At 42.4% G+C, this 25,027-nt stretch overlaps 2 protein-coding genes across 3 annotated transcripts in view; one reads left to right on the plus strand and one right to left on the minus strand.

The window, feature by feature from the left end:
* BAG4 (BAG cochaperone 4) overlaps nt 1–14,357 on the minus strand; it is a 28,136-nt gene extending 13,779 nt beyond the window's left edge. For both annotated transcript variants that reach the window (XM_061177590.1, XM_061177589.1), the window contains exon 1: nt 14,060–14,357. In XM_061177590.1, the coding sequence (XP_061033573.1) occupies nt 14,060–14,329 (270 nt within the window). In that variant the 5' untranslated portion in view covers nt 14,330–14,357. The remainder of the gene's footprint in view (nt 1–14,059) is intronic.
* Nucleotides 14,358–14,485: 128 nt separating this feature from the next.
* On the plus strand, nt 14,486–23,935 carry LSM1 (LSM1 homolog, mRNA degradation associated). The gene is made up of 4 exons (XM_061177361.1): nt 14,486–14,923; nt 18,797–18,865; nt 20,235–20,350; nt 23,465–23,935. The coding sequence occupies exons 1-4, from the start codon at nt 14,878–14,880 to the stop codon at nt 23,633–23,635; spliced, it is 402 nt and encodes a 133-aa protein (XP_061033344.1). The 5' UTR covers nt 14,486–14,877; the 3' UTR covers nt 23,636–23,935.
* The last annotated feature ends 1,092 nt before the right edge of the window (nt 23,936–25,027 follow it).

The following is a 25,027-nucleotide window of genomic DNA, read 5'->3' on the forward strand; positions in this document are numbered from 1 at the left end:
GGTCATACAGTAACTCTAACAATTTAAAAAACTGGCATTTGTTTTCCAAAGAAGCTGCACCATTTTATATTCCCATCAGCTAAGTATAAGGGTTCTAATTTCTCTATCTCCTCACCAATACCTGTTTTTTTCTGTGGTTTTGCTTGTTTTTATAGTCATCCTAGTGTGTGTGAAGTCGTATCTCACTATGATTTTTATTTGCAGTTCCCTGAGGACCAATGATGTTGAGCATTTCTTCATGTGCTCATTGGCCATTTGTACACCTTCTTTAGAGAACTGTCTATTCAGATGTTTTGCCCATTTTTAAATTGGGTTATTTATATTTTTGTTGTTCAGTCTTAAGGGCTCTTTATATATTCTAGATACAAGTCCCTTTTCTGATATCTGATTTGCAAGCATTTCCTTTCTTTTCACTTTCTTGATCATATCCCTTGAATTATAAAAGTTCTTAATTTTGACGAAGTCCAATCTGTCTATTTTTTATTCTGTTGGTTGTGCTTTTGGCATCTTATCTAGGAAACCATTGCCAAATCCAAAGAAATGAAGATTTATCCCTATGTTTTCTTCTAAGAGTTTTATAGTTTTAGTTCTTACATTTAGGTCTATGACCTATTTTGAGTTAATATTTTTAATATTATTTATTTTTTGGCTGCATCGGGTCTTAGCTGCGGCACGTGGGATCTTTCCCTGTGGTACGTGGGCTCCTCGTTGTGGCGCATGGGCTCCAGAGTGCGTGGGCTCTCTAGTTGTGGCACTCGGGCTCTCTAGTTGTGGCACGCAGGCTCAGCTGCCCCACGGCATGTGGGATCTTAGTTCCCTGACCAGGGATCGAACTGGCGTCCACTGCATTGCAAGATGGATTCTTAACCACTGGACCACCAGGGAAGTCCCTTGAGTTAATTTTTATATATGGTGTAAGGGTCCAACTTTATTCTTTGTATGTGGCTATCCAGTTGTCATGGTACCATATGTTGTGCCATAGACTTTTTCCCTCCATTGAATGGTCTTAGCATCCTTGTCAAAAATCAACTGACGGGCTTCCCTGGTGGTGCAGTGGTTAAGAATCTGCCTGCCAATGCAGGGGACACGGGTTCGAGCCCTGGTCCGGGAAGATCCCACATGCCATGGAGCAACTAAGCCCGTGTGCCACAACTACTGAGCCTGCACTCTAGAGCCCATGAGCCACAACAACTGAAGCCCAGACGCCTAGAGCCCGTGCTCTGCAACAAGAGAAGCCACAGCAGTAAGAAGCCTGCGCACCGCAACGTAGAGTAGCCCCCCACGCACCACAACTAGAGAAAGCCCGCGGGCAGCAACGAAGACCCAACGCAGCCAAAAATAAATATAAATAAATAAATTTAAAAAAAAATCAACTGACCATAGACACTCTCAATTCTATTCCATGTAGACATATAGGTTATGTATGCCTTTTCATTTCTTTTTCTTGCCCGGCTGCCCTCGCTAGAACCTTCAGTACAATACTGAATAGAAGTGGCAAGAGCAGATGTCCTTGTCTTGTTCCTGATCTTAAGGGAAAGCATCCAGTCTTTCATCATTCAATATGAGGTTGGCTTTGGGTGTTTCACAGATGTCTTTTATCAGGTTGAGGAAATTTTCTTGAATTCCTAGAGTGTTTTTATCATGAAAACGTTTTGGATTTTGCCAAATGCTTTTTCAACATCTATTGAGGTAATCATAGGAGTTTTGTTTTTTATTTGAATGATATGGTGTATTACATTAATTGATTTTCAGATATTAAACCAACCATGCATTCCTGGAATAAATCCTATTAGATCATGGTACATAATTCTTTTTATACATTGCTGGATTCAGTTCACTAGGTTTTTTTTGCGGATTTTTGCACATCCATATTCATAAGAGATATTGGTCTGTATTTTCTTTTCTTGTGATGTCTTTGCCTAGTTTTCCTCTCAGGGTAATAATGGCTTCACAGAATGAGTTTAGAAGTACTCTCTCCTCTTCTGTTTTTTAGAAGAGTTTGTGAAGAATAGGTGTCAGTTCTTTAAATATTTGGTAGATCCATTCAGATTTCCTATTTCTTCTTGAGTTAGTTTTGGTAGTTTGTATCTTTCCAGGAATTGTCCACTTCATCTAAGGTACCTAATTTATTGGCATACAATTAGTCATAATATTCCATTATAATCCTTTTTATTTCTGTAAGATCAGTAGTAATGTCCCCTCTTTCATTTCTGATTCTAGTAATCTGAGTCTTCTCTCTTTTTTTCTGGTTCAATCTAGCTAAAGGTTCATCAATTTTGTTGATCTTTTCAAAGAACCAGCCTTTAGTTGCATTGATTTCATCTATGGTTCTTCTATTCTCTATTAATTCATTTCCACTCTTATTTTTATTATTTTCTTCCTCCTGCTTGCTTTAGGTTTGGTTGGTTCATTTTTTCCAGTGTCTTGAGATGGAAGATTCGTTCTTGATTTGAGATCATTCTTCTTTCTTAATACTGGCACTTATGACTATAAATTTTCCTCTAAGCACTACTACTTTAGCTGCATCTCATAAGTTTTGGTATGTTATGTCTTCATTTTCATTCATCTCAAAGTATTTTTTTATTTCCCTTTTGATTTATTCCTCGACTTGCTGGGTTTTTTAGGACTGTTTTATTTAATTTTGACATATTTATGAGTTTCCCAAAGTTTTTCCTGCTATTAATTTCTAATTTCATTACATTATAGTTGGAGAACATACTCTGTATATTTCTATCCTTTTATAGTTATTAATATTTGTTTTATGGCTAGTATATGGTTTATCCTGGAGAATGTTCCATGTGCACTTGAGAAGAATGTATATTCTGTTGATGAATGGAGTGTTCTATAGACGTCTGGTAGGTCTAGTTGGTTTACAGTGTTGTTCACATCTTCTATTTCCTTGTTGATCTTATGTCCAGTTGTTCCATCCATTACTGAAAGTGGGGTACTGAAGTCTCTATTATTATTGAGTTGTCTATTTCTCCTTTTATTTCAGTAAGCTTTTCCTTTGTGTATTTTGTTCTTAGGTACATATATATTTATAATTGTTATATCTTCCTGATGGATTGACCTTTTTATCATGTCCCTCTTTATCCCTAGTAATATTTTTTGTTTTAAAGTTTATTTTGTCTGATATTAGCATAGCCACTCCAGCTTTCCTCTAGCTACAGTTTGCATGATATTTCTTTTTCCATCTTTTTACTTTCAAGCCATTTGTGTCTTTAAATCTGAAGTATGTCTCCTATAGACAGCTGAGAAGGAAAAACTTCCTATTCCTATGTTTCTCCTTTATTCTCACACTGTCACCACACTCAGAACACTTCTGATACCAGATGTCGGGGGTTTTCCCCCACACCAAGCAATTTCGCAACACCAGCTGGGTGTTCCACAATTCAACTTAATTCTGACACTTTCTATCTGGAGATAGCATCAGATTCCACGGGTTAGGGGCTCAGTCCCATGAGACTACCCCCCCTTACTTCAGATGCCAATTGCAAGTAGTCGGTCCCCAGGTTACCCATAACTTATGTCTGACTCGGCTACAGATTGGAGGTTCTCATGATCTCCTCCTTCTTTGATTTATTTGCTAGTACAGCTCAAAGACCTCAGGGAAATACTTACTTAAGTTTACCAATTTATTAAACGATATGATAAAGGATACAGATGAACAGGCAGATGAATAGATACATAGGGCAAGGTCTGGGAGGGTCCTGAGCACAAGAGCTTCTGTCCGTTTGGAGTTAGGTGTGTCACCCGCCCAATATGTGAATGTGTTCACCAACCTGGAAGCTCTCTGAACCCCATACTATTGGGATTTTTATGGAGGCTTCCTCATGTAGGCATGATCAACCCCTCTCCAGTCTCTAAAGAATGGGGAATGAGGCTGAAAATTCCAAGCTTCTAATCATGAGTTGGTCTTTCTGGTGACCAGCCCTATCCAGGAGCCATCCATGAAAACACCTAGAGTTGCCTCATTAGTATAAAAGACACTCCTGTCACCCAGGAAACTCCAATGGATATAGGAGCCCTGTGTCAGGAACCAGGTTCACACACCAAATACTAGGACAAAAGATGCTCCTAGCGCTCTTATGACTTAGGAATTTACAAGGGTTTCAGGAGCTCTACACCAGGAACCTGGGGCAGAGACCAATATATATATATATATTTTTTCCCATTATCTCACACAGCATATAGTTGCATCTTCTTTTTTTCAATCCAGTCTGACAATCTCTGTCTTTGATTGGATTGTTTAATCTATTCACACTTGATGTTATTATTGATATAGTTGGATTTACACCTGCCATTTTATTTTTTTGTTTTCTATATCTCGTATTTGGTTTTGTTCCTCTATTCTTCCTTTACTGCTTCTGCATTAAGTGAATATTTTCTAATGCAGCTTTTTAATTTCTTTAATGAGTATATATAAATATATGCATTATATATATGTATATATATGTCTATCTTTCCTTGACCACACCTAGCTGTTAAAGCTCCACAGATTTCCAGCTAATTTCTTTACTGTTTACTTGGGACATAAATTGCTCTACAAACTGATCCAATCAAATCTGGGTTCCTTGGAAGGGACACCTCCCAAAGTCAGTGTTTGAGATGTGTTCCAACCCCAGAGGGCCCCTCCCAGCGATCTCTTTCCCTAGTTCTCTCCAGCAAACTGGCTGGCCCGCAGCCTGGTCTGTATCTGCAGTGAACCTACTGATCTCCTCCCAAATGCCTTTACGACACCCTCCACAGTTTTTGAGAACATCCTTCGGCTTCAGCTTCTCCACATTCTGATGCAAATAAAGTCAGTTCCTTTGGGAAAAGATTAGGAGCTACTGGTTTTACAGCCTGCGTCTGCCTCCAGATAAAATGTCTGAGCTACACTCCGCAGTTGGGTTGGGGACAATGGTGTGCTTCTCTGAGAGACACCCCTGCTTTAAAAGCTGAGCACCTGGGGGGAAAGGGCAGTAGCCTCAGGCCTTCCCAGCTTGCCTTACAAGCCAGGGTAAGGGTGATCAGAGCCCCAGTGTTCTCAGCAGTGCCCTACCCAAGGTAAAGCCTCCATTCCACAGGTAGGGACAGGGCATGGGTAGGAACCACCACTATTGGCCACACTCGCCCGGAACGTGGCCTCTGCAACAGTAGCTGGGGGCAAGATGAGCAATGTCGATGTGCTGCCCACCCAGGAGGACTGGGACCTGGGGAGCGAATAAACTTTGTTTTATTTGCCTCTCCAGTCTAATGGAGTTTCTGTCTCACTGAGCTGGGGGTTGGGGGGGTGGGAGAGGTGGAGGATGGCACAGAATCTCACTATTCTTACCGAGTTTGAGTAAATTTTCTAAAATAAATGTTTCTTCATTTGCTAAATTCCTTAAGACCATTTCCAGAGACTTTAATTTGGTTGTTTTTTTAAAATATTTTTCACCAGTTTCACTGATGACTGGGCCCACAGAGCTCCTCACGCTGTCATGCCAGAGCTGCAATCTGGCATTATTTTGAACTTATTTTATATATTATTGTAGGATTGTACAAGTATTTGTAATTACCTTAATATTGTTAGGAACCAAAATTTTCCATACAAAAGTAATAAATACAATCTAAGAAGTAAAAATAATCTATGACATTAAACTTGAATTAACACAAATATGAACTTATTTATTTTTCTATTTTAAAATATTGATACTTATTCACAACATTGTAAATCACCTTCACTCCAATAAAAAAATTTTTTTAAATACTTATTTTATATAACTCTGTCCATTGAAAAGGTCTAGAAGCAACGACAACACAACAGCAATCAGTATGCCTAGCACCCAAATGTAACTTCTGTACCAGTTATTAAGCTACTGGCCCTCAGCTCCAAACACCGCGTTCTGTAACTGGCTCTGAGACGCAGCATCAGGAGTCTGCAAACATTTCTCTTTGCCACTTGCTTACTATTTGGCTCTGCCAATAGGGGGCACTAGGTTAGAGGAGGGGAGAATGGACTTGCTCCTTCCTGGTTGCACGCTGGCTTCCCACTCCTGCCAGTGCCAGCCCAGCAAAGCCCTTCAACCTGGGGGCAGCGTCAGTCAGCAGAGGCTGCAGACTCCTGGTTTCCCGAGAACTCCCTCACAGGTACCAGCACCTGCTCGGCAGTGCCTCCTCGGTGCCAGCTATACCAGGCCATTCTTCCAAGTTTCCAGGTTCTAATACCCCCAACCCCTTCTCTTTATTCCCCAGCCCCAGGAATTGAGGCTGTTTCCTGCAGTAACTATCTTCTGTGTTACATTTTCTCTTTTTACCTTTTCAGATCTCCAATACCCATTTAACTAATTTCCTAAATCAAATTCTCTCTTTTAAAAGAACTAGTGTAGGTTCTGTTTTCCTGCCTGGATCTTGACATATATAGCTTCTAAATAAAATTCTCCAATTAAAAAAAAAAAACACACAACAAGGTTTCTTAAAAGAATGGCTGATTATAACATCTGGGACAGACTACAATAAGCCTGGCATATCTTGTACCAGAAATCAAAGAAGCTGTCAAAAATCAATGGGTCATGTCAAAAGGACTTAGAAGCCAAGAAGAGGGGGCTCCCATTGGCATCACATGGGATCATTTAAGCAATAAAAGAATGACAGCAACTGATTGAGACACATTCAAAATACTGAATATATATATGTGTACACATACATACATATGTTATGCAAATGAGTTCATAAAATACTTTAAAAAACAGTAAGAAACACAGTTCCCTTTCTGTAATTTTAATGGGGTTTAGAGATGAATAAAAATTAAATCTTCCATCTTATCCTAGGAGTCCTTTTTTTAAAAGATGGATAAATATTTATACCTTGATTGTGGTACTGGTTCCATAACCATATGTGTTTGTCAAAACTCACAGAACTATATCTTAAAAATGGTAAAATTTATAACATATAAATATATCATAATTTTTATATGAAAAAAAGAATGTCCTCAATGAAGCAGTAAAAATTATTAATTTTATTAAGTCTTAATTAAAAAGACTGCCTTTGCTTTTTTTTCCCCCCTTTTGGACAAAATGGAACAAATCTAAAAATATCCCCAGCAACAATGAAAGTCTGTAGCTCAAGGCCCTCCTAACATGACACTAATTCTATGAAATAGCGTTTGGTTTCACAGGAAGCTGGCTGAAGTTGACAGCTGTTCTATAAACCAAATTGCCAATTTTATCATGTGCCGAAGTCTCTCCAAACTTTTTATGTGCTGTCTGAAACTAGACAAAGGTGATGATAAAAGATGATGTAAACTAAACAAATATGATAAAAGGTTTTCACAAGTGGGAATAATGTGAATTAAAGTTTTTGTGACAAAGGAAATTTGATTAAAATTATGCAAGAACATAATAAATTTATTTACTTTTTTCTCCTTTGAGAAGAAATACTTATATCTCAGGTGAAGGCTGGAGTCAACGCCTTTCATGTTTATCATAGAACTATCTAGTCCCATAAGAAGTGGATGTATGGTTTACAAAGTGACTTGCCACCATGCCTCCAAAAGATAACCCCAGCCCAAACAAATCTAACAGTAGAGGAATCTCAGTAGTGCTGGTACTACCAAAGATCCATTTACAAGTTTGTTTATATGTTTCGTAAGAATTAAGACAAAAAAAAAATTATTAGAAAAATACATTACAAATTATTTTTATAGCGATATATTCCAAAACCACTACAAAGCACTTTATGCTCCTGTACTGGCCATCATCACAAATTTCTCAGCTTTAACCTCATTTGGGTCTCTTCCGTGCTTCCCTACCGTGCCTCCTTTCCCCCAGCACCTGCTTCAGCATCTACCATATCAAGTTCCCAGCGTATCCCATCCCACTTCCTTTACTCTCAGATGACCTCGCCTCCTTCTTCATCGACAAGGACATCGAGAGCCAGGAACTCCTCCAATGCCCCTCTCCTGCAACTCAAAGCTTCCTTTCTCCCCCTCTAGCTCTGGAAGAGGTTTCTCAGCTCTTCCTCACTTCTTAATCCGCTTCTCCCCAAGCCATATTCCATCCTTTTGTTAGCATCTTTTTTCTCAATCTACTAGCTTACTCACATCAATTAAGTCTATCAGGTCTATTGTGTCATTCAAAGCTTGTGTTTCCTTATTTATTTTCTGTATGGATGATCTATTGGTGTTAAGTGGGGTGTTAAAGTTCCCCACTATTATTGCGTTACTGTCGATTTCTGCTTACAAACATCCTCAAGCCACCTCATCCTAAAAATTCTTCCCTCAATCCTGGTTCCCAGTCAAGTGACCACCTTCTCATTTACTAACAGTTTACACCACTTCTCTTGCCATCCAAACCCCCCATTCATTACTTAAATACTGTTTTAAACTCCCACCACTAAAATCAATGATACCTCTTTAATTGCCAATCCAACTGCTTCTCTTCAGTTCTCATATCACTCACCTGCAAAATAACTGTGGCCTCACTTGGTCTGTATCACACGACTTTCTGATTTTCCTTCTATCCAGGTATTCTCGCTCATTGTCTTCTGGGTCCTCTCTCTCCGTCACCCATCCTAGATCTCAAAGCTCTCCCCTGGCAGCATAACCTGGTTTGGTAATTCACTTATGCTTCCATTTGATGACTCTCATATCACTGTCTCCAACCCCTGTCTCCCTCCTGAGCCCCACATCTATTGTTTTGTTCCCAGACAACAACTCCTCAACACCGCAGACTCTAAAATTGGACATCAAAAAACCACAAAACAAAAACAGAAAATCACAGACGTCTCTCTCTAATCAATCACATACTTTGCATCAAGAGCTTGGCTCTCAGTAACCACCGTCACTAACTGGCTTTCAGCAGAAATGAAATAAAGGCAGTACATAAACCCTTGGCAAGTGTTTGTATTTTGTATTTTTTTTAAAGCTCCTCTATTAACCAATCACTAGTTCTTTTGGTACAAAACTAAACCAGGGCTTCGCTGGTGGCACAGTGGTTAAGAATCCACCTGTCAATGCAGGAGACACGGGTTCGAGCCCTGGTCTGGGAAGATCCCACTTGCCGCGGAGCAGCTAAGCCCGTGCGCCACAACTACTGAGTCTGCACTCTAGAGCCCGTGAGCCACAACTACTGAGCCCATGTGCCACAACTACTGAAGCCCACGTGCCTAGAGCCCGTGCTCTGCAACAAGAGAAGCCACCGCAACGAAGAGTAGCCACCACTCACAGCAACTAGAGAAAGCCCGCGCGCAGCAACGAAGACCCAACACAGCCAAAAATAAAATAAATAAATTTATATATAAAAAAACTAAACTATATATATCTTCCCATAAAAACCTGTTCCTCTTCTTTGTTATTCCTATGAAATACTAAAAACTCAGAATTACCTTCTGTTTCTCCTGCAACCCTCACTTGCAATTGATACACACCTTTGAAAATCTTTCGAGGGACTTCCCTGGTGGCACAGTGGGTAAGACTCCGCACTCGCAATTCAGGGGGCCAGGGTTCAATCTCTGGTCAGGGAACTAGATCCCACATGCATGCTGCAACGAAGAGTTCGCATGCCACAACTAAGGAGCCCACGTCCTGCAACTAAGGAGCTGGCGAGCCACAACTAAGGAGCCCACCTGCCGCAACCAAGACCCGGTGCAGCCAAATAAATAAATAAATAAAATTTAAAAAAAAAAAAGAAAAGAAAATGTCTTTCGAATCTATGTAACTTGTTTTTTTAAAATATTTTTTTCATTTATTTTTATTTTTATTTTATTATTTATTTATTTATTTTTGGCTGTGTTGGGTCTTCGTTGCTGCACGCGGGCTTTCTCTAATTGCAGCGAGCAGGGGCTACTTTTCGTTGTGGTGCCCAGGCTTCTCATTGCAGTGGCTTCTCTTGTTGCAGAGCACGGGCTCCAGGCACGTTGGCTCAGTAGTTGTGGCTCGCGGGCTCTAGAGAGCAGGCTCAGTAGTTGTGGCTCACGGACTTAGCTGCTCCGCGACATGCGGGATCTTCCCAGACCCGGGATCAAACCTGTGTCCCCTGCATTGGCAGGTGGATTCCTAACCACTGCACCACCAGGGAAGTCCCCTATGTAACTTGTTTTGAAACACATCCAAAAAATAAGATAGATAGATGTGATAAACATAATAAGTGCTAACCATAGAATCTAGGTGGTGGATATATTGGTTTTCACATACAATTTCAACTTTTCTAGATGTTTGAGAATTTTTATAATAAAATGTTGAAAAAAAACCTGTCTACATTCAGACATTGTTGAAACACATGCCCTTTTTGTTTCTTTTCTGACCTAACTGGGAGCCTAACTAAGCTGTCTCCCCAAACCCTCCCACTGTAGCCGTCCTCCAAGATGGCTCCCAAAGACCCCTGCCTCCTGCATTCACATGCATGTGAAGTGGCCTCCCACACTGTACTGGGGCTGGTCTCCACGACCAGTAGTATACGGCAGAAGTGATGGTGGATCACTTCCCAGCTTAGGTTAGAAGAGACTGCAGCTTCCAGCTTGCATCTCAGCACTCTCTCACATGACTCGTTCTGGGGGAACACGTAAATCCCCCAGGGATCTGGTTAAAATGCACACTCTGATTCAGCAGGTCTGGGGCAGAGCCTGAGATACAGCATTTCCAACAAGCTCCTAGGTGATGCGTATGCTGCTAGTGTAGGAATCAAACTGCAGTGCTGAAGTATAGCTAACAAGGTAAGAAAAGAAAGAACACAGGGAGAGGTTCTCCGTTTTTCCCCCTGCCATATTTAAATAGGTTAATATAAAGTCAAGCCTTTGTAGTGGTTCAGTGCAACATCATCTCAATACATTCAATTCTGCCGAGCAGTGCTTCTCAAACATGAACGTGCATATGAATCACCTGAGGATCTCATTAAACTGCAGCAGCAGTAAGTCTGGAGCAGGAGAGATTTTGCATTTCTAACAAACCCCCAAGCGACACTGAAGCTTCTGGTCCACGGCCCACACTTTTTAAGGAGTAAGGTTTTATTTTTTTTTTTAATATTTATTTATTTGGATGTGCCAGGTCTTAGTTGCAGCACGCGGGATCTTTTAGTTGCGGCACATGGGATCTAGTTCCCTGACCAGGGACTGAACCCGGGCCCCCTGCATTGGGAGCGTGGAGTCTTAGCCCTGGACCACCAGGGAGTTCCAAGAGTAAGGTTTTAAAAGGCTGCTATACCTTTTTTTTTTTTTTTTTTAATGCTATTCTTGTCTGTGTATGGCTGTGTTGGGTCTTCGTTTCTGTGCGAGGGCTTTCTCTAGTTGTGGCAAGCGGGGGCCACTCTTCATCGCGGTGCGGGGGCCACTCTTCATCGCGGTGCGCGGGCCTCTCACTATCGCGGCCTCTCGTTGCCGAGCACAGGCTCCAGACGCGCAGGCTCAGTAATTGTGGCTCACGGGCCGAGCTGCTCCGCGGCATGTGGGATCTTCCCAGACCAGGGCTCGAACCCGCGTCCCCTGCATTGGCAGGCAGATTCTCAACCACTGCGCCACCAGGGAAGCCCTATACCTTTTTTTTTAAGTCTGACATGTTTGATTATATAAATATGTAAAATTTACATGGCAAAAACCACAATAAAGTCAAAAGATAAACAACGAATTTAGAAAAAAAATTTGCAACACACGTGACAACATGTTTATCTTTTTTATTAGTTTCCTATTGCTGCATAAGAAATTATCATCCAGGGACTTCCCTGGTGGTCCAGTGGCTAAGTCTGCGCTCCCAATGCAGGGGGCCGGATTTCGATCCCTTGTCAGGGAATGAGATCCCACATGCCGCAACTAAGAGTTCGCATGCCTCAACTAAAGATCCCACATGCCGCAACTAAGAGTTCGCATGCCTCAACTAAAGATCCCACATGCTGCAACTAAGACCCGATGCAGCCAAATAAATAAATAAATAAATATTTAAACTGTTAAAAACCCTATCATCCAATACTTTTCAAGTTTCAGAAACGTCAACCTGAAAGACAGACTCTTGAAATGGTTTACAAATGCCAATTACACATTCCAGCTTTTTTTTTTTTTTTTTTTAATTTTATTTATTTATTTATTTTTGGCGTGTTGGGTCTTCGTTTCTGTGCGAGGGCTTTCTCTAGTTGCGGCAAGCGGGGGCCACTCTTCATCACGGTGCGCGGGCCTCTCACTATCGTGGCCTCTCTTGTTGCGGAGCACAGGCTCCAGACGCACAAGCTCAGTAATTGTGGTTCACGGGCCTAGTTGCTCCGCGGCATGTGGGATCTTCCCAGACCAGGGCTCGAACCCGTGTCCCCTGCATTAGCAGGCAGATTCTCAACCACTGCGACACCAGGGAAGCCCCACATTCCAGCTTTAAGCCCAGTCCCTCCAGCACCATCACCCACCCTGTGTGCACACCTGTACTCCACCAATACCTGACAACTCCCTGCACAATGTTAAGATCTTTACTTCTCTAACCTTAACCTGAAAACACACTTTTGTTTTGATAACATAGCAAGCCCAGGCAGTCGTCAGTTCAGCAGTCCTTCCTTTTTCCCTTCAAGTGAGCCTCGGTCTAGTTTGCCTACCTATAGGCTAAGCATTTCATCTTTCTACTCTGTCATGGGACTGAAGTCCCACGGCTACTTATTCCAGATTTAGATAGAAATTATGGACCTTTCTTCACAATTAACCTCTCACTACATGTTTTTACTCATACAATTTTTTAAAGATATACCATAAAACCCACCCTTTTAAAGTGTACAATTCAATGGTTTTTAGTATATTCAGAGTTGTGCAATCATCATCACTAATTCCAGAATATTTTCATCTTCCCCAAAGGAAACCCCATACCTTTTCTCTATCTTCCCCAATGTCCCCAGGCCCCCAGCCCCTGGCAATGACAAATCTTTGTCTCTACAGATTTGCCTATTCTGGACATTTCATATAAATGGAATCATACAATATTTGGTCTTTGTGACTGTCTTCGTTCATGTAGCGTATTTTCAAGGTGTATCCATTTGTAGAATGTCTCAGTACTTCATTCCCTTCTATGGCTAAACAATTTCATTGTATGAATATACCATATTTTATCAGTTTTTCAGTTGATGAGCATTTGGGATATCTCCCTTTTTGGCTATGATGAATAACGCTGCTATGAACATGCGTGTGCAAGTTTTTATGTGGATGTGTTTTCAGCTCTCTTGGGTGTATATCTAGGAGCAGACTTGCTGAGTAATATCCTAGCAGTATGCTTAACGTTTTGAGCAACTGCCAAAACCATTGAACCATTTTACATTCCCACCAGCAATGTTTAGAAATTTTCAACCAATGAGGATGTTATAATTCCTGAAGCAAAGGAGACGTATGCCCCCACCGTATAACGATAATTCTCTACGAAGAATATTGCATTAACAAAACAGAAGTATATTTCCGGCACGACGACACAGAATAAAATGTTAGAGGTCCGAATATACTGAGTGAGTTAACCTTTCACAGCCAGCAGTTCTTTCATCGTAAAATAGGAACGCTGTGATGACATTTACGTTGCAGTCACCGTTAAGATGAAATAAAACAATCCACGTAAAGGTGCTTTCCTACACTGATTATCCGTGATCCAATGCGGGGCAAAGCTTTAGGGGCAAAGGGCTAAATGCCCAGTTCCCTCCCCTTCCCTCATGTTCCTTCCCAGCGGGAGGGGTCGCTGAGCGACGGAGGAGGCTGCAACCACCTCCCTCCTCGGGGAGAGCCGAACTGACGAGCCACGCAGGAAAAATTGTTAGGACTCGAAAAGCAAGAGCCGGGCCACGCCAGCCCAACTTCGTCCCCAGGCGAGAGATTCGCAGCCTGCTACTCAGCTTCACAGGTCAGCGCAGGATCTTTTTTCCTCCTTTCATGGTAAGACATTTATTATGGTTGAAGCAGAAGACGAGGGGCAAAGAGAACACAAGCAAACCACCCCCCCACCCGCGATCCTAGTCTCTGTCTCTCCAAAGCCCCCCTAAGGAAAACACAGGAAACCCGATTCATTACGAACTCTTGGAGGTGGATCAGTCCCAATGTCCCTCACCCCCAAAGACTACCCTGTCGGACCCCCTGGGACAGATGGCGCAAAGCTTACCTGGTGGCCTCCTCCGGCCCGACCCGGCTCCGACCAGGCGCCTCCAGAGGGATAGTAGCCATCGCCTCCTCCGCCTTCTCCCGGCCAGGTGGTCTCAGCCGGGCCGCCCCCGCGCACTCGCCAGGAAATGGGAGGCTGGGGGGGTTCGGGGCGGGGAGAATATATGGGCGGAGGTGGGTGCACGGGCACATCTCCAGCCCCAGGCCCGTAGTAGCGCCCATAAGACGGACCGTCACTGGGGCCGTAGCCCGAGCGCCTCAAGGCCGACATGGGCTCCACTGCCCCCGGGCGCTTCCCGCCCCCCCAAGGCCGGCCCATTGCGCAGGCGCCTGCGGGGGAGCGCGACTGGACAGCAGGGAAGAGGGGGTCGGCAGGCAACAGCCAATCCCAGGCCGGGTCCCGCCCCCTCAGCTTCCGCGTCCTGAAAGTGGAAAGACGGAGGTCCGTGACTCTGGGGTCTGGGAAGCAGGAAAACGAGGGGCGGCACCGTGTTCCTTTGAAAGGGAGAACACATTTCCCCACTGTCTATCCAATCTAGATTCCTCTTCCCCTCTTATCAGGGATGCGGAAAGCGTATCCCAGGACCGCGCTACGGCCCCGCCTCTTCTTGAGGACGGGCACGTGATGCCGGAAGTGGGTGGGGGTAATATGGTGGCGTTTCCGGCAGGCCCCGGCTGCTGAAAGCCGGCGCGGGGGAGTTGGTCCGGGTCCGGGTTCCTGTCCCGGTCCCGCCGAGGCGGCGACTGCGATAGGAGGAAGGACGTGTTGGACGCGCTGGCCCACCGCCACTATACATTGCAGCCTTATCTCAACTCAAAATGAACTATATGCCCGGCACCGCCAGCCTCATCGAGGACATCGACAGTGAGTAGTTCATCTCCACCGAGTGAAGTCTGGGGTGAGACCCTTCTTCCCAGGAGGGTGCCTTTTAGGAGGGAGCTCATAGAATGAGTCTGGGCCGGGGGCGGTGTGTTTTTAGTAAGGTTCTGGACGTCCGGCGTTGGCATCTTCCACAGGATGCAGGAGCCACGGGACACACCGTTTGCCCACCTCCTAGCCTGCTCCCTGTATCCTGTCTCTCGCAGCCTTCACCGGCCCCCGGGCAAGCTGTAGAATTCACTTCTGCTTTTCAGGGATGCGGCTGCTGAGGCCCAAGTGTGAAAGTTGCCGCCTCCCCGGTGCATCATCTCCCACCTGCGGCATTTCGAAGTACCAGGTGGTTACTGGTGGATGAATGAGAATTCTTAGAGAAAGGATTCTTCAAGAAACGAAAAGAGTAATACAACAGCAGTTGGACTTAATTAGCACTAAACATAGGATTTATGCTGTGTGGCCGTTTGCAATCTTTTACCGTTGAGGGTATTCAGACTTTAGGGTTGTGGTAATGGAGACCACTGCCCGACCAGGTATTGCCTTTTCCAGAAAGACTGAGTCACTTCAAACTTACCTTTTTCTTCTGTTAGACAGTTTTCTCTCGCATTTATTAAGACCTCCCTTATTCTTAGTCACTGTCCTGAAGAAGAGCTCACTTCTGTACAGTTGTCTTTCCTTTTTCCAAACTCTCATCTGTGAATTACTCCTTAAACATTTTTTTAAAGTTGTCTCAATCGTGTGATCTGTCTCGTTAACTTGTAATTGCTGCAAAACGGTTTACACACAGTTCCAAACAAGTTACAGGAATCTCTACAGTTACTATGTATGTAAATTAAAGAGTGAGTTTATGATTAAATTCTCTTCCTGTCGTTTGAAATCACTTTTTAGATCCAAATTAGTGATTTTGCTATTGAAGGGAAATGTAGGTTGGACCAAAGTCATGTATGAATAACCACTGTACAAGCCTGTCTGTAATGGGTGATGAAATCTTCAATCTTAGTTGTCTGAGGATGCCCTTTTGCCCTCACCTCTCTTGTTATGTATCTGAATTATGTGAGGCTCCTAACACATCCTGCCATCCTACTAAAAATAATTGCTTTTCTCAAGCCTCTAACCCCTTTTTTGCAGATTCCAAGCTCCTCCTTTACTGAAAGATTTGAAACCATTTCATATGCACCCTTCACTGTGACATTCGCTCTCCTCTCCTCAGTCTTTCTGTATTTTCACCCAGCCTCTCATTTGAATAGAAAGTATTCCTCCCTTTCAGTTTGTATCTTACTTCTCTTTCCTCCCACTGCTTCTGGAACCTTCTTCCATTAATATCCTGTTGCTCTCATATCCTCTCTTGCTCCCCCTCTGAATCCTCCCCTTCATGTATGTTCTTGTCTGTCGAATTTTTTTCTCAGTTGTGTTTCACCATCCAATTCCCATCCCTTTTTTCACATCTTTACCCCCAAACCTCTTGAGTAATCTCCCATTTTAACTCTACTTCCTGACCACCTGCAATAGACCACCTACCTCTATTACCCCTGCAATCTGATTTCTTTTGTCAACACACTACTGAAACTGCAGTCTGAAAGACATCTTCTGATGCACTCCTCCGAGTTCTTCCCTCTCCTCTGAAACACTGTGATACCGTTACCACAGGATTCTTCATTTTCTTGATTTCTCCAACACTGGTACTTGATTTTCTTACCTCTGCAGCTGTTATTGTTCCCTAAAATAAATGGACACTTAGGTCCCATCTTTGGCTTGCTTCTTTCTTTAAATCGCTAGGAGGGCTCCTGGACTTTAATTATTATATCACCTCTTTGTGGACTTATCCAAAAACTGCTGTGATCCTGACTTCTTTGGCCAGTCTTACATCTCCAGTTGCCAGTTGACATTTCTACATCGGTGTCCTGATACCACTTCAGAATCACTACAGCTAATCACCTTCCACTGAGCTTGCTTCTTTTACTCCCAGCTCTTGGTAAATGGTCCTCCCTGATATGATGACTCAGAATTCCTACATCGTTAACTCATCTCTTCAGCACCCCACTCTCTCACACATACCCACATATACAAACACACTTGGCTGACAAATCCCATCCCTTATAACTGCAGTGTCTTGGTCCTCCCATCCTGTCCCTTCCCATCTCTCCCCTGGTTCAGGTCTCTTCTTCATGTCTCAGACTCTGGGTCTAGCCTCAAAACTGTTCTCTCTTTTCTGCCAGTTTAATCTTCAGAGTTTTCTTGTTCCCTGTGAAGTCACATCCAAACTCAGCCTGCTCCCAGTACTTTTCTGATTTCATCTCCTGTTATTTCCCTTCACACCCTCAACTTTTAGCCAGACATTTGGATACATAGCTCTTTTTTCTTCTGCCTAAATTACAGATTTCCCTCCTCTTCCCCTTCCCTGTCACTCTTCCTATGGCCAAAAATGTCCAACTCAGATACCTTCTCCAGCTAGATATAGTTTCTCTCAGTCTCATATAATTAAGATTTGCTCTCTTGTGGTACTTAATTATAGCCCCAAAAAGCCTATAAATTCCTTCAGGAAAGAATCACTGTCTTGTTCCTCTGTTCTGCATCTAGAAAGTACTTTATCCATGGCATTAAAGAACAAATGAATGACTTTGGCTACCTATTCTAGTGACTGGCTTACTATCATTCTTCAGTGTCAGCTCAAAGTCACCTCTTCAGAGAGGTTTTCCCTAGCCACCCTCTCTTCTGTAGCTTCTTCCCCTCTTTTTCTCATCCTGCTATCTTGTTTATTATTCTACTAGACTAATCACTATAGGGCATTTTTAAAAATTGGTTTGACTTTCTCCATCAGGAATATAAGTTCATAAGGTTGGTGACTCTACATGTTATTCTGTACCGCAGCGGTCCCTAACCTTTTTGGCGCCAGGGACCAGTTTCATGGAAGACAGTTTTTCCACGGACCGGGGTGGCGGGGCGGGGCGGGGGACGGCTCAGGCGGCAACGCGAGCGATGGGAGCGGCAGATGAAGCTTCGCTCACTCGCCCACCTCTCACCTCCTGCTGTGCGGCCCGGTTCCTAACAGGCCTCGGACACCAGTCCGCAGCCCAGGGGCTGGGGACCCCTGCTCTACTCTATATCTAGGCCCCAGAACAGCACATAGCTTTCCATAAATTTTATTGAATTTTTGCTCTAGTTTTATTATCAGTATCCTCATTCTACATGTCTGAGGTATTTTTTTTATTTAAAACCTTCCCTGATTCCAGAGTGTGAAACAGAAGCTCTCCATCTCAGTTGAGGGGAAAATAATTCTTGAATTAAGATCATAAAGATCACCTAGATTCAATTTCCAAATTTGCAGGTATAGAAACTGACATGACACTGAGAGGGTTTAACTGTCAAGCATCAGCATCTAGAACCAGTCGGTCAGGCCCCCTGACTACGTGCCCAGTCCTTCCCCACTCTGCCGCCCCCTCGGATTCTTTCATTACCGGTCTTCTCATCTAAACACCGGGCTGCCGGGGTCATCCCTCTAATTCCTCAGTGAACTCTGCCTTAAATACACTGGAAGAGGAAGTGGTAGAGCTTAATCTGCTATGAACTTTGTTTTTGTTGTTACCCTGCAAACTCACAGGCTAACGGACTTCTCATTGCAGTGGCTTCTCTTGTTGCAGAGCACGAGCTGTAGGTGCGCGGGCTTCAGTAGCTGTGGCTCGCGGCCTCTAGAGCGCAGGCTCAGTAGTTGTGGTGCACGGGCTTAGTTGCTCCGCGGCATGTGGGATCTTCCTGGACCAGGGCTAGAACCCTTGTCCCCTTCATTGGCAGGCGGATTCTTAACCACTGCGCCACCAGGAAAGTCCCAACAGTTCATTTTTTAAAGATCTTTTTTCCTCTCCCCAGAAAAGCACTTGGTCCTGCTTCGAGATGGAAGGACGCTTATAGGCTTTTTAAGAAGCATTGATCAATTTGGTACGTATTAGTCACGGACTTCTCCTGTACTCTGGATAATAAGAGCTGCCCATTGTATTTTTGTGTTGTTTCATATCGAAGTTTATTTGTCTGCAACTTTTTTCACGTGTCTGGCATAATGGAATATTGGTTTGAATCATTACATCATTGTTTTCTAAATTACAATTAGGTGGTTCAAAAGCTTGTGTTTACAAGCTTGTATTTCTAAAACTGGTTTTCACTAGAACATGCGCTGAGTGTTTTGGACTATTTTTTATTTTCCCCATTAGAGGGAGCCAGATGATAGAAATAAACTCAGTCCACTGAAAAAGCTGCTCATTTGTACATTGGCTTGGGTGCGACTACTCTTCAAAGCAGTTCCTGCCCTGAAGGTAATCCCTCCCTGTCCAATGAAAAGTGGGTCAGAGGCCTTTGCTGAAGCTTTTTAGGGACCCCCAACATTAAGCTTAGGATTTTATACCTTGGGATACATTAGACTCAAGGTCTTGGTCTTGGTTTTGCCTCCTGCATTTTTCTAAAGAGACCTTATATTTGCTTCTGTCTTAAGGAACTTCTCAGTTCATATCAGCATTTGCTGGACATCTGCTTAGGTCAGTGGCTTTGGGCCTGAGGAAGAACAACATAATTGAAACACATGTAAGAATTATAGCCGATAAGAGCATAGATACTGCGTTTCTTCACGTAAGACAAACAGCACCAATTGAAAGAGGAAAAGGAATTATTCTTCACAGATTGTGGTTCTAAACCTTAAGTCAAATTCATCAGACTACATGAGGGAAAAGTGGTAAATAGTGACTTTACTCGCTCAGATTACCAGATTATGGTTATCTGACAAAGGGAAAAAATAGGTTACCGTTATATCGTAATCCATGAATACCTACATTGGGTTAAATGAATAATGAATCCTAAGTACTGAAACAAAGTTAAATCTTTGGTAAATCATCACACAACACAGAAAAACGGTTTCCTTCCAAAAAACCCCAGAGTTTTACTTTCTGCAGTTGTTTGGGCTTTAGAGTTTTCCAAGTGCCCTATATCATTTATATTTTCTTATAGCCATGTTGATATTAGCAACTAACTCATAAGGAATTTAATTTTCTTCATTTATTTCCACCGTCCTCCTTATTAGTGCAACATAATCCCAAATACTCTCTCAGTTTGCAGTTGTTTAAAAGTCTCCTAAGTGGTTTGTCTCAATGTAAGAGTAAGAGATTGTTTGAAATTTTAGCTTTTTCCAGAACTAGAAAGTTTGAAAATCATGTTCAGCTAAATCTTTTCTACTCAAAATAACTGATTAATTGAGTAATGGACCTTCACCTATAAAGTAATTTGAACTAAATATCTTTGTTTCTTCCCTGTACATTTATAGCTAACTTAGTGCTACATCAGACTGTGGAGCGTATTCATGTGGGCAAAAAATACGGTGATATTCCTCGAGGGATTTTTGTGGTCAGAGGAGAAAATGTGGTCCTACTAGGAGAAATAGTAAGTGAAAACTGTTAAGTTGCTATGGCTCTTGATAATCATGCCAGTTAGGTTTCTTTTTTGTCTTTTCAAGAAGGAAAAAATATATTTTCCACCTTCACCCAGCTTCTCAAGGAAACCACCCAATTAGCTTAGGAAAGCCACATTGTAAAAGGAAAGCTACAGAGAACAATTAACTTTGTTTCAGTGCCTCCTGGCATTTTAAAGGTTTTGATCCCATTAGCAGCAAAATACCATTGATTTTTACCTGATACCATAAAAAATACTGTCCTACATGGGAATTCCCTGGCAGTCCAGTGGTTAGTACTCCCGATCTCACTGTCAAGGGCCTGGGTTCAATCCCACAAGCCGCACGGAGCAGCCATAGATATATATATATAAATATATATACGTAAATACTGTCCCACACAAATGTGTTCATTAGTATGTTGTTATTGTATCTCTAATAGCAGAAAATTGAAGCTTGATACCTAACAGGAGAAGAATAATTCAATGAAATGTGGCTTGTTAACACTGGAATATTCTGCAGTCATTTAAACAATTGGTTACAAATGGTTTTTCATGACATAAAGGTAATTAGTGGTGTTTGGGGGAAAGACACACTGCATATACAATGCGATATCTATGTTTTTTAAAGGGGGGAAGGGGAAAGAATGGCTGCAGAAGAAGGCTTTCTGTTAACTTTCCGAGGATGGGCTCAACTTCACTTGGATCCTTAGCTCCCAGCCAGGGCGGAGAGGTACCTGTTATCTGTGTCAGGAAAGCCAGCTGGCAGGTGAAAAGTTAGATCAGATCCTCTAGAGTGGTGTCACTGTAGGTCTATATGTGTATGTGTGTGAACTATTAGAAAACTGTTCCCCCAAAATATATATTAGAAGTACTCAGACATTTTTAAAGAAAATAAAACTTGATTTCACATTTTACATGAGACATTTACTTTAAAAGAAAAGTACTTTATTTAATACCTTTGACTTGATCTTCATGCTTCTGATTATTGGGTTTTCCAGGAAAAGCAAACCTTGGCGTTTGCTTGATTTTATCTTTAAAGTTTTCAGTAAAGTTTCCCAATCCCTAGCCACATCTTAAATCACGTTTACAGAAGTCTTTGGAGTGAAGTAGTTTGGTCCGTAGCTATTTTTAACGGTAGACCATTTGAGAAAGTAAGGAGGTAATTTTGCCAGGGTCATGTTTGTTCAGAGACCTCATGTGGGAAACAGCTAGAAACAACTAATCAATACTGTCCAAGTATTGCTATGAAATAACTTTTTCTAATTTTAAAAATATTGTTGTGGTTGATATTTTTGGTTTCAGTGTACGTTTAAGCAGCGGAAATTGTCACCTCTTTGTTTTAAAGAGGAAATGTATTACTTTGCTGTCGGGGGAAAGATTTAAGTTAAAATATCCATGCATACTGTGCTTCAGTTGTATAGTAGTAAACACCACATCCATGCTTTCTGTGCCAGTTACATTGGCACAAACATGCCCCTGTGTAGATGTATGTGAAGAGAAGTGAACTTGTGTTTATTCTTGAAGATTCATTGTTTCCTGGGAGCCCTTTTGTGGAGAAAAGTGCTCTTTTTTTTGTATGTTATGGTTTGGATGCTGCAGAATTCTTATAATGGTACCACTAAAGAAATATGGTTCAGGAATGCTTACGTAGTTCTATGAATCGGTAGTCAGTTTGAAGACATTATGAGCCAATTCTAGGAAAACTCAAACCTAGAAGCCATTTGGATTCTGTAAACATGCAGTTGTTTGCAACAAGTCCCTGGATTCTACCTCAAGGATGATGAGACACACGGCCTTAAGTAATAAGCTGATTGTTAGGAAACAGCATTACCATAACCACATGCACAGCTCAGCACATAACGCTGAAAAGCCCAAGAGGCAGTACACTAAGCCAAGAACGTTATCTTCCCTCCTGCTGCCCATGGGTTGTGAGGGAAGATGACACTTGATAATATATATTTTGCTGGATGCAGTTAACTTTTGACCCAGGGCAGGGCTTGCTTATGTAATTTATGTGGCTTTCATTCTAACCTTTCTGGTGAGAGTCCTCCATCTGCTGTGTCACTGCCTGCGGGTTCCGAGGCCTTAGCAGCATCTGAAGATAAGTATCCAGTGGTCGGCTGGAACGTCTGGAGAGTTTGTGTATGTGTTGATGCCTTCCCAGAATTTTATAGTTAAAAGAGAGGAGGATGAAAAATAAGAATGCCCTGTCGGTATAGGCTTTCCATGTTACTAAAACACAGAGTGACACCTGTATACTCATCTTAAGGAGAGTGAACTGAGTCTGTAGGTAGGTAATTTTATAGCAAGGTTCTGCATTATAAAATTGGTTATCAGATGTTTAGAAGGTGTTCAAAAATAAAAATATTAAGCATATTATGCCATATTAAGTGGGAAAAGTAGCCAATATTTGCGAGAAATATATTGGGGCCAAAATGGTTTAGTAACCTAACTGGTCTGCTGAGGTTTTCTCTAGAAGACTCGTTGCCATGGAGGGGAAAGAAGTCCTGTGTTATAATGTAACAACTCCTGGGTAATGCGACAGAGGGACAGTGTATTGCCTTTGGCTCGGGATGGAGCCAGGGTCCAGGGTGGTGGTGGGGGAGGGTCGGGGTGGGAGGTGGTGGTGCTACTTTGAATCAATGTTCTCTACCTTCTTACTGAGCACAAACCCCCAGAAATTAGGCTGACTTTGATCATGTATAAATACAAAATTTATTTTAAGCCATCTTGACCTCAGTACCTTCTCTCTTGGATTCCCTGGGGTTGGGGAAATAGCTGTAAGCAGCCCTAATCTTTTTTTTTTTTTTAAAGAGAAGGAGTACTTGTCTCATGTAGGACTTTACTTTGGATACACTAAAGCTTTGTTATACATGCCGATACTGATCCCTGTTAAACCACACTCATATGTGTTCTATAGGAGCTTTGCCAGCCATTTCTTTGTAAAATTTATCTGTCCATAGGATATTTCTGCCCTATCTCAAGTACGAAAAATAACCCAAGCCGGATATAGGAATCCATTTAGGAACCGGTTTGCCTTTAGATCTATGATGTTTTCTATTCTTGGTCATCAGGTGAAGTTTTCCAAACCTGCTTGTTTTGTAGGACTTAGAAAAGGAGAGTGACACACCCCTCCAGCAAGTGTCTATTGAGGAAATCCTAGAAGAGCAGAGGGCGGAGCAGCAGACCAAGCTGGAGGCCGAGAAGCTGAAAGTCCAGGCCCTGCAGGACCGAGGCCTGTCCATCCCTCGGGCAGATACTCTCGATGAGTACTAAGTCTTCTGCTCAGAGGCTGCAGCTCTTGGGGAGCAGGGGCTGTCACCAAACCAAGTGACACATTTGACGAGAGACTGCAGAGCTTTGAAAAGTCATTTTTATTTGGAATTCTTCCACATATGCAACATGAAGAAATCATGCGTTTTGTTTCGTTTTTCTTAATAACAAAATCATCGTTTAAAGAAACAGTGGCATGGACTCCTTTCACACGTCACTGTGGAGCCAGCAACTACTTCTTTATATTGCTCTTCTCACCCCAAATTAGTGGTTACAGGGAATATTCTTCATTTGCTTGTAAATAAAATATGAATCTCAAAATTGCAATGTTATTATTTCCCAAGTTTGAGTTGCCTTCAGTGAATAGTCATGAAATTGCTGCTTTCAAAGGTATAAGCAGTCCATACACACACATGCTGGGATTTCCCTTCTGTCACAATTCCAAGCTGCTAGTTACTTATGAAGGAGTATTTTCATACCAGATATCCTGCGGGTCCTCCTTTCTCCCCTTGTCGTGTTTTCTTCTGATAAGAAAAGCAAGTTTTCAGGCTTGAGGAGGGCTCTTTGCGTGAAGTTTTGCACTTACGATTGTAACAGAAGCTGGTGTTTGAGAAGCAGCGTCACTCCTGCTCCTGCTGCTTCTGCCTCACCAACAGCTATCCCAACCGCGTTCCCCTGAGATCCGCGTAATGACTTCTCTACATGTTCTGTTAATTTCATTAGGTTTTCTAGTCCTTTGGATTGAGTCTTGAGCCTCGTGTGCTGTGATCAAAAAGCACAGATAAAACGGTGTTTCAGTGACTGACATATCTCGGTTATTCTCGACCAAGCCAAGTGATGCCCCTTTTCTGGAATGATGTTGATCACACAGGAAGCCTAAGAGGCTGTACTCTCCGAGGGTACAGGAGACGTGGGTTAAAACCTGGACTCTGTTCTCTCTAGCACCTTGGGCTCAAGCAAGTCACTTATCCTCCCTGATTCTCAGTTTTAACTGTAAAATTATTCCAGATACTTATTTTATAGTCTGTTGAGCAAAGACATTGTTTGCAGAGAAGATATTTATAGCCAATTCCTATGTTTGAGTTATTTTATAGTATTAAATAGACCACATTTTAAGAGCTCAGGTGTTTTTAAAACTGCCCCAAATGCAGACTTCTGAGCTATTCATCATTGGGTTGGTTTCAACGTAGCTAACTTGTGAAGAACAGTTGCACTTAATGATTTATCTAGTGTGTTTCATCTCTAACCTTACTGTTGAATAGCCAGAATTTGTTACTAACTTCCCACACAAAGGGAAGACTTGTGGAAGAGGTGGCTAACTTTCACTACAAGAAGATGTTCTTTGAGAGTCAGCAGAATTACAGCATTCTGTAAGCATTCTTTTTTCTGAGCACC

This window comes from Eubalaena glacialis, chromosome 20 (assembly GCF_028564815.1).
Source record: "Eubalaena glacialis isolate mEubGla1 chromosome 20, mEubGla1.1.hap2.+ XY, whole genome shotgun sequence".
Lineage (NCBI taxonomy): Eukaryota > Metazoa > Chordata > Mammalia > Artiodactyla > Balaenidae > Eubalaena > Eubalaena glacialis.

Bases quoted from the DNA above. Each gene is read 5' to 3' on its own strand.
- LSM1 (XM_061177361.1), top strand. From the start codon at position 14,878: ATGAACTATATGCCCGGCACCGCCAGCCTCATCGAGGACATCGACA. The intron at 18,866-20,234 runs GTACGTATTAGT...GTACATTTATAG, and splicing joins AAGAAGCATTGATCAATTTG to CTAACTTAGTGCTACATCAG. The intron at 20,351-23,464 runs GTAAGTGAAAAC...CTTGTTTTGTAG, and splicing joins TGGTCCTACTAGGAGAAATA to GACTTAGAAAAGGAGAGTGA.